This window comes from Mustela putorius, unplaced genomic scaffold, assembly GCF_011764305.1.
Source record: "Mustela putorius furo isolate JIRA1106 unplaced genomic scaffold, ASM1176430v1.1 tig00003875_pilon_pilon_pilon, whole genome shotgun sequence".
Lineage (NCBI taxonomy): Eukaryota > Metazoa > Chordata > Mammalia > Carnivora > Mustelidae > Mustela > Mustela putorius.
Genome location: NW_025422026.1, coordinates 6,020,600 through 6,036,244, shown reverse-complemented (window position 1 = coordinate 6,036,244; position 15,645 = coordinate 6,020,600). Strand labels below are relative to the sequence as shown.

The 15,645-nt window shown below is 54.6% G+C and overlaps 1 protein-coding gene across 3 annotated transcripts; it reads right to left on the bottom strand.

Annotated features, from left to right (window-relative positions):
* Positions 1-2,075: 2,075 nt before the first annotated feature.
* On the bottom strand, positions 2,076-14,860 carry PLIN1 (perilipin 1). Of its 3 annotated transcripts, none has more exons than XM_045067255.1 (9): positions 14,621-14,860; positions 13,898-13,956; positions 10,842-11,046; positions 9,165-9,247; positions 7,585-7,849; positions 7,102-7,274; positions 5,212-5,403; positions 4,539-4,784; positions 2,076-3,630 (listed from the first exon to the last, which is right to left on the bottom strand). In XM_045067255.1, the coding sequence occupies exons 2-9, from the start codon at positions 13,943-13,945 to the stop codon at positions 3,283-3,285; spliced, it is 1,560 nt and encodes a 519-aa protein (XP_044923190.1). In that variant the 5' UTR covers positions 13,946-13,956; positions 14,621-14,860; the 3' UTR covers positions 2,076-3,282. The 3 variants fall into 3 exon arrangements, with proteins under 3 accessions (XP_044923190.1, XP_044923192.1, XP_044923193.1); XM_045067257.1 differs by lacking the exon at positions 14,621-14,860 and adding an exon at positions 14,458-14,614; XM_045067258.1 differs by lacking the exon at positions 14,621-14,860 and adding an exon at positions 14,357-14,444.
* Positions 14,861-15,645: the final 785 nt, after the last annotated feature.

Genomic DNA, 15,645 nt, shown 5'->3' with positions numbered 1-15,645 from the left:
ATTATGTAAATGGAAAAGCACCAGAACCGAGCCAGCCGAGCCAGCTGCTGTGAGGACACTCCAAGAAGGGCCAGCAGTGGGGTTGGAAGCACCTGCCCAACCAGGTATGAAAACATCTTTTAAACTAATGTAATTCAGGGGTGCCTGGGTGGCTCAGTCGTTAAGCATCTGCCTTCAGCTCAGGTCATGATCCCAAGGTCCTAGGATCGAGCTCCGTATCGGGCTCCCTGCTTAGCAGGAAGCCTTCTCCTTCTCCAACCACCCCTGCTTGTGTGCTCTCTCTTGCTGTGTCTCTCTCTGTCAAATAAATAAATAAAATCTTAAAAAAAAAAAAAAAACACTGTAGGGGCACCTGGACTGTAGGGGCACCTGGGTGGCTCAGTGGGTTAAAGTCTCTGCCTTCGGCTCAGTCATGATCCCAGCGTCCTGGGATCGAGTCCCACATCGGGCTCCTTGCTCGGCGGGGAGCCTGCTTCTCCCTCTGCCTCTGCCTGCCATTCTGTCTGCCTGTGCTCGCTCTCTCCCCCTCTCTTTCTCTGATAAATAAATAAAATCTTTAAAAAAAAAATTTCTCAAAATTTTGATAGACACTTCACAGTAGGGACATGCCACAAATATTTGAGAAACACAATAAACAACGTTCAACGTCTTTGCTAATCAGGGACTTAAATCCACAACGAGATACTATTTTATCCATTCCAGATTTGTAAAAATGAGAAAACTAGACAATATCAAATGTTGGTGAAAATGTTGAGTAAGAGGACCCATATGCAGATGACTCTTGAATGATGGGGGGGGGGGCGTGCTGGGGCGTCCACCCTCCTGCGAAGTTGGAAATCCGTGTGTAAGTTTTGACTCCCCAGAAATGTAACTACTGTCGACCAGAAGCCTTGCCCAATCAATTGATAAATATTTTGTATTCTATATGTCTTATACACTGTATTCTTATAATAAAGTAAGCTAGAGAAAAGAAAATGTTATTAAGAAAGTCATAAGGAAGAGAAGATACATTTACAGTACTAGACTGTATTTATAAAAAAAAAATCATGTATCTGAGGACCTGCACAGTTCAAACCTGTGTTGTTCAAGAGTCAACTGCATTTCTGGCGAGAATGCAAACCAGAACAACCTGGTTGGAGGATAATTTGGCAATATCCAGTGAACAAGAACACACTTTATGACTTAGCAATCCCACTCAGTCCTATTCCCCAAGAAACTCGTAAGAATGTTCATTGCCAAAATTACAGAATAGTAGAAATATGGAGGGGAGCCCTCCTGGCTCAGTTGGTAGAGCACGTGATTCTTGATCTCAGTCATGAGTTCAAGCCCCACATTGGACATAGATCCTAGTTTTTATTTTTTTTAAGATTATATTTATTTATTTGACAGAGAGAGAGATCACAAGTAGGCAGAGAGGCAGGCAGAGAGAGAGGAAGGGAAGCAGGCTCCCTGCTGAGCAAAGAGCGGGGCTCGATCCCAGGACCCTGGGATCATGACCTGAGCTGAAGACAGACAGACAGACGCTTCCCCCTCTCTCTCCGCCTGCCTCTCTGCTACTTGTAATCTCTGTCAAATAAATAAAGTCTTAAAAAAAAAAAAAAAGACAGCCATGGTTAATGGTCCCTCTACCCAGATCACACTCTCTCCCCCAGGAAACTCCTGGGGGTGGCATGGACTGTAGAGGTGGGGTGGGGTGCCCAAGGCTAGCTCAGAGTCCTGGCCATGTCCACCCACGCATGTCCATCTTCAGATTCCAAACCCAAGCATCAAGGACAAGGAACTCATTACATCAGAGTCAGTTTCAGGAAGCTGGGCTTTCAGCTATGCAGCAGAGTGGGGGCCGAGAGGGTCCTCATGGTCTGAGGGGAGCCAGTGAGGGGTGTGTACCTGGACATTTAAAAGGACTGACGGAGTTGGGGCGATTATCTGCGCAGCTGCCAATGACGATAACAAGAAAAACGGAGTTGGTTGGAAGGCTACTTGGTGTTATCTAACAATATTTAAAATGCACAGCATGCGATGGTTCCATGTTACAAATTTCTCCTATAGATATACCTACACAACTGCACAAAACATTTTGTATACAGACATTTATTGTAGCACTATTTGCCGGACCAAATAAAAGGAAACAACCTTAAAGTCCACCACTAGGGAACCAGGTAAATCAAAGATAGAATATCTACATTTTGAAGCACTTACTACATGGCCATTAAAAAGAGCAAGGAGGGAAAAAAATAAAAAAGAGCAAGAAGGACTTACCGCGCAGATAAACAACGATCTCTAAAATGTATTGTTAAGTGAGGAAAGCAGGATCACATCGCACAGCTGTGTGAACAAGGTGGGCTTGCCCATGCCCAGCCTGGACCTGGAAGGCTATCCGAGAGACTGACAGCACCGGGGTTTTTGTGACGGGGAACTGGGGAACTCAGTAAGGAAGATACACATTCTTTTGCAATATTTGAATGTTTAAATTGTACTTCTGCATTCTCTATATTTACCAAATATTGACATTTTCAGAAATAGGACTTGGAATGAAGTGTAGCTATTACAGAGTCCATACAGGTGTCTATGTAGCTGTGACTTTATAAGGTGAAGGCCACCATCGTCGTCCCCCGACACTGGGGGCGCCGGCATTCAAAAGTCAGCGGAAGAGTGAACGTACGGATGGAAGGCCTGAAGGATGCAAACGGCAGTGTGGATGTGAGCCAGGAGGTGGCGCTAGAGAGTCCAGGCCCGGACTTAACCAGAGAAAAGTACCCGGTATTCGGAAAGGGGGGCTCATATTTATATAAACATAAAACAGCTTTTGCACCTCATTGTCGCGCCCTTCAAAGTAGTCTGCTGAGCCTGGATACTCAGAGGAATCGCTGAGCTCGGGCCTTAAACATATGTCAGAGACTCCTGCTTAATCTCTGCGGACAGAGGATGGCTCTAATTTTGGGAAAACATTCAGATCTCATTTGGCCACATGTTTGGTTAAAGAAGCGAGAGATCAAGTCGAGCAATTAATTCTTTGGTTAAAAGAACAAAACAACAAGGCAGAGACTCAAAGCAAGCTGCTGCTCTGACGCTTCTTAAAAAGAGGTTCTGACGGCTAAGCCCGAAAACGGTGCTAGAAAGATAATATGAGCCTCGGGGGCGCCGCGGGAACGCGACTCGGGTTCCCAGGGGACAGCTTGGAAGAGGTCACCGCTCCCTCGGAGGGGCGGGCTCTGTTTCTATGCGGAGAATGGGTCCAGGCCTCGCCCTCGGGGCGGCGGCAGCCGGGCAGAGGCGCGGGGCTCAGCTCTTCTTGCGCAGTTGGCTGTACTGCGCACGGCCCAGGATGGGCTCCATGACGCTGGGCCGGAAGAAGCTGTCGCTGACCCTGCGCCTCGGCTTCTCGCGGGCCACCGCCGGGAAGGCCGGGCGCAGCGCGGGGGGCGCGTCCACCCTGTCCTCCGGCGCCGGGCTGGGGGGCGCCCCGGGGCTGCGCGCGGGCCGCAGGCTGCCGCGGGGCTGCGAAGGACGCCGCGCGGGCTCCGGGCCCACGGGCGGCACCCCAGACGCCCTGCGCTCCGCCTCCTGGCGCACCACCTCTTCAATGTCCCGGAATTCGCTCTCGGGCTCCATCAGGGACAGCCTGGGGAGCTGAGGGACCAGCCGCTGTGTTAGGGCCCCAGCCTGGCCCTCGTCCCTGCCTCTGCCACCCACCGCTTCTCCGGGCCCCTCGCATGCACCCCTCCCAGGAACGGCCTTCGGAAGGCGCAGCCTGGGGTGTGGGGCAAAGAAGCAGGGGATCAATGGTCTCCTCGGTCCACACCCCCAAGTTAAAGCAGGCAGCCCCCTCCCAAAGTGCCTGGACCCCTCGGGTCGCCCTCAGGGCTCGCTCCATGGAAAAGCAGCGGATTTCCTGCCAGAGCTGTGCGCTAAGCACAACCCACCCGCTGTCCCAGCCACGGTCAGGGGACCCATGCCTGGCCCTGTCTGGAGCCCAAGGAGAACAAGCTGGCAGCCAAGACCCCCGCCGGCCTCTGGGAAATGAGTAACTGAGTAAGCCCCGCCCCCTCAAGGGGTGGGGTCCTGAGTGGGCCTTCCGGAGCCTGCGCAACCTGTAATTCACTCTGGGAGGAGGCCAAGGGACTGCTAGAGGGGCAGTACTGCTGTCTCTTGGGTTTTTCCTGTTGTTAATAGGTGATAGGATTGGGATGGGGCAGCAGCTGTGCCCTGGAATACAGCCCGCCTCCCAGGGTGTCCTGGAAGCCTCCAGGCAGCAGCATGCAAACCCCCCACCCCCAGGTGAGGGTTGGGCCAACTGGGGACCCTCAGACTGATGGTCAGAAGCAGGGGCTGTGGGGAAAGGTCTCAGGCTAGGGCCACTGTGTCTATACTCTTGGGGCTGGCAAGCGCCTCCTACTAAGGCCACAATTTGTCAAAATGTTTCTGGGGCGCTGAGGATCAGAAGAACCACACCAAGATTAGGGAAAGGAGGACCACTGCAGCCCCTTGGGTCAAATCTGCTTTCCCCGTCCTTCCCAGGCCGCTGTAGTGGGACTCACCGGCACGTAGTGGACCACCGTGTCGACCACGTTGTCAGTGACGCCCTTCAGGGCATCTGACAGGGACATGGCCCTCCCCTTGGAGGAGGAGACAGCGCTGGCCGGGGCGAGGCCAAGCATCCTCGCTGCCGAGCCCAGCACCGCCGCAGGAGCCCAGGTAACAACGGAGATGGTGCTCTGGACCGCCTTCTGCAGCGTGTGGGCCACGCCGCCCAGGAGGCCTTGCGCGCTGGACAGGGCTGCCACCTGGGGGCCGGAGCTAGGTCAGCACCTACTGCGGCGCGTCCCCGGGCCCGTCTCCAACCCGCGGCCCCCAGAGCTGGAGGGAAAGAACGTGGACACCAAATGGGCGAAACTGTTTGCCGATTTCTTCCCAGCTGTGTGGCCTTGGGCAGGTCACTTGCCCTCTCTGGGATTGCTTCTTCCTGGGCACCATGGGGATGATAGTCTCCGCCCTGCCTGCTTTCTGGGGGCGAGGGTCAGCTGAGAGAAGGGCATGGAAGTGCTTAGCCGGCTGTCTGGGGGGTCCGATGAACGGCGCATGTGTGCTACGTCTCTGGGTCTGGGGGCGCAGACCCGTGTTTCACCCCATGCCTCCGCTTTGCGCCCCTCGAGGGGACCGTGGGACCTTGCGGCGTCTGCGCCCCCACTCAGCCTCTGTTCGCCCCCTTACCTCGTTGAGTTGGTTCTCCTCCGTGTCCAATTCCTCCTCCTCCTCCGTCTCCTCTCCCTCCGTGTCGGTCCGGTCGTCGTGGTCCTCGTCCTGGGCGGCGGCAAGGTTGTGCAGCCAGGGCACGCGCACCTCACTCCGCCGCCGCGACACCACCTGCATGGCGGCCGATGCGCCCCACTGGGCCAGACTGCTCTGCGGGATGGGCGGAGGGGTTGGGGGACGTGAGCTGCGCCCCCGCACACCTGCAGCCCCCAATGGGGGGCGCACCCCTACCGCCGGGGCCAGGCCCCGGCGCACTGTCCCCCAAACTTGACAGTGAGTTCTCACTGACACACCTGGGGCGCGCACGTCGGGGGCGTGCAGTTCTGGGAGGTTTCCTAAGCACGCCCGTGTGCAAACTACCACAGATCAAGAGAGAGGCCATTTTCAACACCCTGTTGGTACCCACCACACACAGTCTCTCCGGGGGACCGCATGGGGACCTCTGCCAACAGAGGGTGGGTTCTGCCCTTTGCTGAACTTCACGTAAATAAACTCATGCAAGGTGGCTTCTTCCATGAATAGCGTCTTCTGTTCCACATGGTGCTGCGGACTCATCCGTGCTATTGCACGTCAAGAGCTCCTGCTTGTCACTCTGTGTCATATCCCATGCAGCTCTACCACAACCCGCCCACTGCTGGTGGCGGACGTCCATGTTGCGTCCAGTTCTCGGCTAAGGATAAAGCCCGATAGGAACATTTGGACGTGTCTCTGGGGACACGTAAGCTCTCACTTCTGTTGGGTTGAACTGCTAGGTCTTAGCCGGGATGGGTGTTTAGACACTCCTTGGAGGTCTCTGAAGATGGAAAATGTCAAGAGGGCCACAGTATCCCAAGGGCTAGCGCCCCCTGGAGGCACAGCCTGGCTCACTCCTAACCGGAGGGAGCGCCCCCAACAGGGCTTCCTCATCATATGGTTCCAGGAGACACCTCTGTGTTTGGTGTGAACAGGGTGCCTGAGGTTGTGTGGTACTAGGCTGGAACACGCGTCAGCTGCAGCCCCCACGGGTGAATGATCCCCCAGGGCAGGGGACAGAAGGGAACCACAACTCTCATATCCCCACTGGAGCCACAGTACCTGCTGACATTTGTTTGAATGCATGAGTCAGGCCTGATGATGCTTTTAAAAAGTGTTATCCAAATGATGGCTGAGAGTGGTTTTGTTTTGTTTGCTGACCCTTAGGCTTTAATTTTTAACTTTTATTTCCTTATTTGACCTTTGTTTCTTATAAAAGTTCTTATGAGAAAATCTATTCTATATCTGCTAAAATACATAGTGGGGGGGGGGGGGTTGGGGTATGGAGGGGAGTTACCCCTTCCTGGGCCTAGAAAAGGCAGTTTTACCTTAGGTGCGAGTAGGATGCAAATTAGAAGCCTCCGGAAAGGAAATGTGAAAACCTGGGGGCAGTCAGGGTCAGGGATGCAGCCCAGCTAGCGTTCTCTCCCCAGCAGAAGGAGTTTAGGGCCTTGCTTACTTACAGGTGACACTCCATGGTCCCTGGATAGCAGCTAGGGGTCTCTGCTCCCTCATAGGTGGGGGGGGGGCACAGAAAGAAACCCCTCTGAGAGGATGAATGCTGGGGTGGGACTCAGAGGGAGAGGGAGAGAGACAGAAGTGGACAGCAGGGAGGACCACCCCAGCAAGGCAGGCTTGTCCTTGGCTCACATCCTACCCTTTCCCTCTCCTGGAAGCCCAGACAACTGGGTCTCCACCCCCTTAAGCCCTTGTCCTTAGACCAAAATTCCCAGCCCAAGTTGGAGGAGAGAATGTTCCTAAGACCAGAGGTGGAGTTGGGTAGGGACGGAAGGGACCCAGACTGGGGGTCAGCCAGAGCTCAGGGCAGACACTCACCAGGGGTGCCACACCTGGGATCCACATGGCCAGGGAGTGGCCCTGCTTCAGCACCCGGGCTGTGGTCTGGAAGGTGTGCCGAGAGAGGGTGTTGGCCAGGGCCCCAACCCTGTGCACGAGGCTTGGCTTGGCTTTGGGGGGCTTCTGGGTCTGCTGGTGTCCTGGAGCAGGCGCTGGGTGGGATTTGGTAGGAAAGACAGGAAAGCCAATCAGAGACAAGAGAAACTGGGGCTGTGTCTAGGGTTGGAAAGTGGTTACGGATCTCCACAAGTCTGCTGGTGACTCGGGTCACTCCCTTTCCCCACTTACCAATGGGGAGAGGAGGCTAAATTAGGATAGTTCACTCTCGAAATCTTGTTGGGCCTTTCCTGCTCCGGGGCCGTGGCTGGCTGAGCCCCGGCTGCCTCTTGCTGATCCCCAGGCAGCATGGGTCCCCAACCCACTTCCCAGGGAAGGTCTGCCAGCCCCCCTAGTGGTAGATACCTGACTCTTCCTTGGCTGAAGGGAGGAGAAAGTCTACCATCTTCTCAACACCACCCAGGGCTAAGTCGGCCCCTCCAGAGGCCAGCCGGCCAGCTCGGGTGTTGGCGGCATACTCGGCAGTGTCTTTGGCTACCCCCCAGGCAAGCTCACAGCTGGCCAGAGCGGCCCCCAGGACCTTGTCTGAAGTGCTGGCGATGGGCACGCTGATGCTGTTCCTGGCACTGCGAAGGCGGGTAGAGATGGTGTCCTTCAGCTCAGAGGCAATCTGGGGGAGATGGGGCAGGGAGTCAGTCCTGTCGGTCTGGCAGGCCTGAGCCTGGCCTCCAGGAAGGCCTTATTTAAAGGCTCAGGGGAGAGGTAGCTGGCCGGCTCAGCTAGTAGAGCGTGTGACTCTGGAGCTCAGGGTCATGGGTTCCAGCCCTACACTGGGCATAGAGCTTACTTAAAATAAAATAAAGGCCCAGGGGAGGGGCACCAATATCTGGGCTCCTTGATTTATCTAGGCTTTAAAGGGAAAGGGCTCTGATCCTCCCTGTGCATGGATCTCTTGGTTTCTCTGCGCCCCACTTCTGCCTGGCAACATCCTAACCAACCTTATCCCCCAAAGGCCACCTCCTCGATGACACCTGGCTTGATATTCGCAGGCACACAAGGCGTCGCCACTCCCACATGCCTCGACTGTCTCGTCTGTCCTTCCCTCAGAACATGCTCCCATTCCCATCTGCGTTTAGGTTGATTCAGACCTGTGGGTGATCTTCCTACCAGTTCCTTATTGAAATAATTAATCTTTCTTTCCTATTAGTCTGGGAGCTCTTGGGCGACAAAGAGGCTCCTCATCTGGAAAAATGTGGAGAGCACAGGCCTCAGAGCCCAACAGGCCTGCTTTCATGTGGCCTCCACGGAAGGCTGTGCGGCCAGGGAGAAGTCACTAGTTTTCCCATCTGTAAAAGGGGGATACCCACACTGTCCCAGAGGGCTGGTAAGAGGATTAAATGGGAGGCCTCCATAAATCGTACTGTGGCCCCGGGCATAGGGTAGGGCTCAGTAAATCTTTGTGGGTCAGTGAGATGAAGCTCCTTCCCCACAGCACGTGACATGGCCCTTGTCTAGTAAATGCCCAGTGCGTACACAGCTAGGTAAAGTGACTGTTTCAGTCCCATGGTCTGCAGAGGGCTGGATCTTGAGGACCTGAGACTGCAAATTTGGGATCTGATGAGTGTGGCCCATGATCTTAGGTGACTAGAGTTACCACGTGGCCCGGTGTAGCCTCACCGGGTATCCTGGGGTAGGGAAGATGAAATGGGGGAATCAGAAGCAGAGGTACCCACCCTAGGCCCCTGTTTCAGTTTACCCCCTAGCTTGTGCTTGCTTTCCAGAAAACCTGCCTTCATGTGGCACCACGAGGAGAGGAACGAGCCCACTGTGTGGCCTAAGGGGCAGGCAGCCACCCCCAAGCCCGGAGGGCACTCATCGTAGAAATGAAAGGCTGACACTCATGGCACCATCAGCCTGTGCCCTCTCCTCCTGAGAGGCGGAACAACAGAGGACGGGGCACGTTAGAGAAGACGAAAGGGCCTCACCTTTTCCGGAGGGTACTGGAGGGCTGGGATCTTCTCCTCCAGGTGGTCCAGGCCTCGGCAGGCCAGCTCATTGGCAGCTATGACTAGAAGCGAAGGCCACAGTGGGGTGAGCCACAAGGACCTAGCAGGGGCCTCTGTGCCGAGGAAGGGGCCCTAAAGCCCTCGAGCGCCCCCAGGACTGCTGCCTCCAAAGCACCTTGGACCTGAGCCCCCCGCCAAGCCCTTTGAGCTCCCCGTCCTCTGTGACTCCTTGAGGCCAGGCTGGTGTCCTCGCTCTGTGTAGGAACTCTGGAGTCAGGCAGATCTGCGCTCAGAGCCCGGTGTGTCCCTCTGCAGAGTGTGGCTTCGGGTAAGTCACTGCGTGCCTCAGCCTCAGCTTCCCCGTCTGTCAGATGTGGACTAAGGGTGCCTACCCTGCAGGGTTGTGGTGAGGAGGAAGTGGCAGGAATTCTGTGAATCACCAGCAAATACTGGGCCCCCCTCCCTGTCCTCCCTCCTCTGGGTGAGATCTGGGGTGGGCAGGAAGGACGAGGTGTGAGAGGAGCAGCGGCGGCGCCCTCGGATGGGCCTTGTGGGGGTAGGGCCGGCACTGCTCCGTCCTCGAGGTGACCAAGTCCGAGCTGCAGCCTCCAGCCCAGGCCCTGAACTGTCCACGTCCTTCCTTCCAGCCTCTAGGAGTGAGATGATCAATGGCGGGAAGAGGGTGGCAGGGGAAGAGAAAGGAGCTGCCCCCAGAGAGGGGGGCAAGTGCCAGGGGACACAGATGCTTTTAGGGGGTACAGGCTGCTGAGGACAGAGCTCTGCAGTCATGATCACGGAGATCGGTTCTCTGTGCTTTCACACACTCTCTCTCCAGATAGCTCACGTTTCCTCACAACATCCTCCAGCAGAGGGAGGGCCCAGGTGACTTGGGCCATCTTGTGACTCGGCAAAGTGAGACGCAGGGGAATTACTGAAGGAGTCTGTGGGCAGGGAGGCTGGCCCAGGGCAGAATCCCTGGACACCCATAATTCTCTAATCAGGACGGTGGAAGGTTCTAGACTTCTGGGTGCTGCTGGAATTTCCCTCGGCCCTGTCGAGAGCCTTGCCTTGGATGCACTTGGGATGGGCCCAGGGTGATGTGCGGAAGTGCTGAATCACTCTATTATATGCCTGAAACGAACATGCTGCTGTATGTTAGCGATCCTGGAATTAGAGAGGTCGTCCTGTCCCCCTCATCCCCTCCCCAGGCTCTGCCGGGCCAGACCTGGTGTCTGCCGCCCCTGCTTCTGTGTCAGACTCTGCCACAGAAGAGCTCCACAGCTGCTGCCAGATTTGGGGCCAAAGTGGGCATCTGGTCTACCACGAGCTCCACTCCCATCACTGCCCACACAGCTCTGCCCATCCCCTCCCCTGCCCGTTTTTGGCCCATCACTGTCATCCCAGGAAAATGTCATCTGGGCTGTAGATGGGACAGCTCCGGATGAGGAGAGACGTAGGTCCACATCTGTACCTGTCTCTACAGCCGTCTATACTGGAGCATCTCTGTCCGTAGAAAAGATCATGTAACGGAATGTAGGTGGTTAGAAACACCACCGGACAGCCAAGAAGGCACACAGACATGTCAGCAGACAGACAAGTAAGCTCTCAGACAGAAAGACAGACAGGTGGCGGCCTGCCGGTGCCCCGAGGACTCACACTGGGTGGACAGCCTGCGGACCACCGGCTCCATGCTCCAGGCTGCCAGGCTGCTGGCGCCCTGCACGCCCTTCTCGTAAGCATTGCAGACAGAGGCCACCAGCGGGTGGGCTTCCTTGGTGCTGGCGTAGGTCTTCTGGAAACACTCACAGGTGCCACTCACCACCGGCAGCTGCAGGACCCGCTGCAACGCACTCTCCTGCTCCTGGCGCAGAGGGAAGGCAGGCAGGCAATCAAGGGGTTCCCCGCACGCTCCGCCTTGCAGGAAAGCAGCCCCGGGGTCATGGAGCCCGCTGCTGAGGCTAGCCTGCGTCCCGGGGACCTAGGAGGAGCCCAGGCCGCAGCGGTCTCTGGATGGCCCACAGGAAAAGCCACAGGCAGCCTGCTGTGCTCTCCTGGTTCAATCCAGGCTCTGCAGAGCTACAGGGTCACAGCCTCCCTGCCCCTGTGTGGGCTGGTCCCCGGCTGGGGCGCGCTCCCCTTCCCTGCCATACCCTTCTTGTCTGGCAGAACGCAGCTCCCTCGACATGGCTTGAGCATCCCTGCCTCTGGGAAGCTTCTGGACCCTCCTCCCTCACATCAGCCCTCCCCTGGCTCATCTCCACATCCCTCGCACGGCCTGGGATCGTGTGTGTACTCGTCTCTCTCCCAGCCGGCTGTCAGCGCTGCGTCCCCAGTGCCCAGCCGAGGGCTGGTGCAGCGAGGCCGGCCGAACAAATGGAAGGGTCGGGGCTGCGCCTAGGAGGGGTAAGCTGAGATCTGCCCAACTGCACAGAATCACAGACGTTTAGGCCTCCGGGAGCCTCTGTAGCCAAAGGGCTTCCCACAGTCTCTCTGACAGGTTTGTATTTTTATTATTAAAAATTGTTTTCCATTTCTTCATTTAAAAAAAAATTTAAATTCAACTAGTTAACATATCATGTGTTACTAGTTTCAGAAGTAGAGGTCAGTGGTTCATCAATCTTATGTAATACCCGGTGCTCATGGCATCACCCTTAATGTCCATAGCCCAGTGACCCCCTCCCCCCACGTTCCTCGCCTCCACCGCAGGCTCGGATTGAGATGCCTCCTGGGATGGACCTTGCCCCTCACAGGGGGGCCCGTGGCCCTTGTTGGACAGCGCCGCTGAGCTGCGATGTGCCTGCACCCGCCGCTCCACCCCTGCCCTCTAGAACAACACCAAGCAAATCTATTTCATCATGCATGCGCTGGCCCTTCACATATCTGAAAGCAGTGTCTGCCTTTAGTGCTCCTTCCTCCGTGCCAAACAGCCCTAGATCCTAACTTGGCTTACTGGCCTGGCCTGGTGGTCCCCTCCAGATATGCCACAGTTTAGTGTGGTCTTTCTTAAGCATATGGCACTCCAAATTGAAGACACCATTCCAAGGGTGGTCTGAGCACATGGGGTATTGTGAACCTGCTACCTCTCATTACTGGGGTGCTGTGCTTTTATTAATGCAGTCATAAAATGAAAATTCAGGTCACCCTGGAACCTCAGTGAACAAACACTGGTCTTTGAGGAAAGAATGTGGGTCCGAGTTCTGCACAGGGAAATATTTACTTGGTGCCATTATGGTCCAGACACTGATGAGGGTGCTCGGGGGACAAGACTTGAATTCTAACAGTGACCCTCTGAAGTCAGTGCTAACACTTTGCCGGCAAGGACACAAAGACCCAGAGATGTGAAGTGACTTATCCAAGGTCACACAGCACTTTGCTGGCAAGGATACAAAGACCCAAGATCACAAAGCACTTTGCTGGCAAGGACATAAAGACCCAGAGATGTGAAGGGACTTATCCAAGATCACACAGCAAGGGTCAGGATTCCGACTCCGGCCTGAAATGGCATATCTGTAAGATTCACTTCGAAATATCGCCCGGTGCGGGAGTAAATGAGAGCGCCGATGAGGCAGGACGGGCCACGGGATTGATAATGGCCGTTGCAGTTAGTGCAGAACATTAATATTCTTCTGTCCGCTCTTAGGACTGCCAAGAATTCTCATGAAAAGTAAAGACAGAAAGCTCCCGAGGTCCTGACTCGGACACTGGAGCTCTCTCTGCAGTTCCCCGGTTCTGCTCTGGAGGCAAGGACCTGGCCTCTTCTCTTTGTAGGCTGAGTTAGGAGACCCATCAAGGAGACTCGTAACAGCAGGCTACCATTTTTTTAGCTTTCATTTTGCAGACAACTTTGAAATTTGAACTAGAAAAAGATTATGACTATAAACAAGGGAATATTTTCTTTAACATTTGGACAGAGCCTTTGGGGGTTGTTGCAGGCAAAGCCACAGAGGGAGAGAGAGGTCCTGACAAGGTGGAAGAGAATAAACCACCAACCATTACGCTGGGTTAACTACGCACTGATTCATTTTACGCCTCTGTGTTCTATGATTTAATATAAAACTTGGTGGTGATTCTGAGTGCAAAAGTTAGCTAAAGCCTAAGTTGGGAAAAGATGGGCATTATATGAGCTCACAGTTTTTAAGTTTCACCGACGATCTGAACTGTGCCTAAATGAGACAGGCCTTTCCTGGAGGGGTCGGGTACCCCTAAACGTGTCACACCGCCCCAAGTCACAGTGAAAACCAGGCTAGAACCAAAACCCTGGAAACAATGTTCCTCTAACCCTTTCCCATATGCAGCACAGGCTGTGCATCGTGTAACTCCGAGAGGGGCCGTTCACATGTTCTAGAACACACACAACGCCCCGGAGTGGCAGAATGCAGAGGCATTTGAATCTACATCCTGCCTGGGGGGACGAGGTGACGGCTTCTGTTCCAGGGTGTAAAACACAGTAGTTCCCTTCCTTTCCTTACCCACTCAGTCAGTATTTCTGTTCTTTTCCTCCAAGGTGCTCAGTTCTCGGCAGGCACTCCCCCCATCCTCTAAGAGCCCCCTGCAAAAGGTACTGAGAGCAAGAATAATGACGACATAATGGCCAGTGCGAGGGGATATGATGGAGACAGAACTTGTTCTGGGTCCCCTGAATCTCTCCTCCATGCTCCTTCCTCCCCCACTCAGTGGTTTCCCCACTTCCCAGATAGGCCCAAGTTACTTACGGGGAGGTCTCCGTCCAGCAAGGCTGGGCCCTTGTTAACGGCCATCATAGCTCTTCAAGCTGCAAAGCAGAGTCCCAGGTCCATCAGAAAGCCCTGAGCTTGAGATCTGCAGGGTCAGTCCCCTACCTCTCATGGTTCTGGCGAGGCCCAGGCTGCTGGGGACCTCCAGCTCTCTCACCAGAAGACATTGGGTCGCGGAGCAGGAATGTCACAGACAAGCAGCCACAACCTAGACCCCACTGTGGGGAGCTGCCCCACAGCCTACTTGTTAACTGGAGTTTCTGATAAGGGTTCAGGGTAAGAAATGACAAATAAGGGTAGCTTTAAGAAATGGGGGGTTTTAGATGATGGTAAGGGGTCCCCACATGAGGATCCAAAAGAGACTAAAAGAATTTCAGGTTTAGTCTTTTTTTGATGAAAAAGCTCTGCATCAATTTTTCTCTTCTTAAGCGGGCGTACCTGCCACTCCTTCCCAGAACGCTCAACGAGGAAGCAACTCGTCACTTAAAACCAGCCATTCTGGCTGTGTTCTAGGAAAGCTGGCACCCCAGAATATCTACCTTCCACTCTTGGTCATTCGCCTTGAATCATGTCTCCCTCAGTGGTTTCCCTGCAGGCCTCTTCATCTTCAGGGCAACTCTCAGGGGACCCCCTACCTTCACCTTCTCTCAACTCTCAAAAACCAACCAGGTAAGGCGGCTGTTCCCAGGGCCCCGCACTCACGCGAATGGATGCTGCCTCAGTCCCACACAGCCAGGCTGCCGAGTGGCTCCCCCAGCAGAAGCAACGCCAGCTGCTCCAGGGACACCTTGGGCAACACTGCCAACGCGTCCCCCTTGGAGGGGGGCGGAGAGGAAGAGCGCATTGGGTCAGGCGGTTGTCATGGTTATTTGAGCCAGGGTCCCCTGTGCACGTCCAAACTTCTGTAGGGAGATTTGAGCAACTAGGAGGAAGACTGCAGAGCTGACAGCGATCCGGCCCCAGGGGAGGGATTGTTCCAGAGCCATGAAATATCAGCTCTGTAACATGTTTCTGGCTCCCAGTTCTCAAAAAACGGTCTTCCAGAGGGAAGGTGTCGGAATATAGGTCATAGAACTCATAAATTGTCAAGTTCTATAATTTTTGGCTCCTTTTTCACAGTGTCCTGTGGACCGTTTTTAACCCAATTCCTTCTTCCAGTATTATTTACTATTAAGAGTGTATTTTGAACAGTAAGATTTAAACCCACACAGGAACAGAGTTCACCTGAATGTGCCACTCTTTGATTATTACGATAAATTGCTCTTGGGGTGCCTGGGTGGCTCACTCGGTTAAACGTCTGCCTTCAGCTCAGATCATGATCTCAGGGTCCTGGGATTGAGCCCTGCATTGGGCTCCCTGCTCAGTGGGGAGCCTGCTTCTCCCTCTCCCCCCTGACCCCCATTCCACCCCTACTTGTGAGTCTACTCTCCCTCTCTCAAATAAATAAATAAAATATTAAAAAAAAAAAAAAAGATTGTTCCCCATGAAGAAAAGGACCAGAACTAGGGGTTGACTCTAAACTTTGAGGAACCCATTTCAACCTCTGAAAATTGCTAGATTTCAAGGAAGCTTATTGAACTCTACCTGGTCTACGGTGCCACCAGAAAATGCCTCGGGAGAGTCAACTGGACTTTGCTGAGTCTGGAGAAGTGCGCTGACCGGGATCCTCTTCCTGATCAACAGCCACCAGATAACCAAGAACTGTCACCTCTCATCCCTTCCTCAGC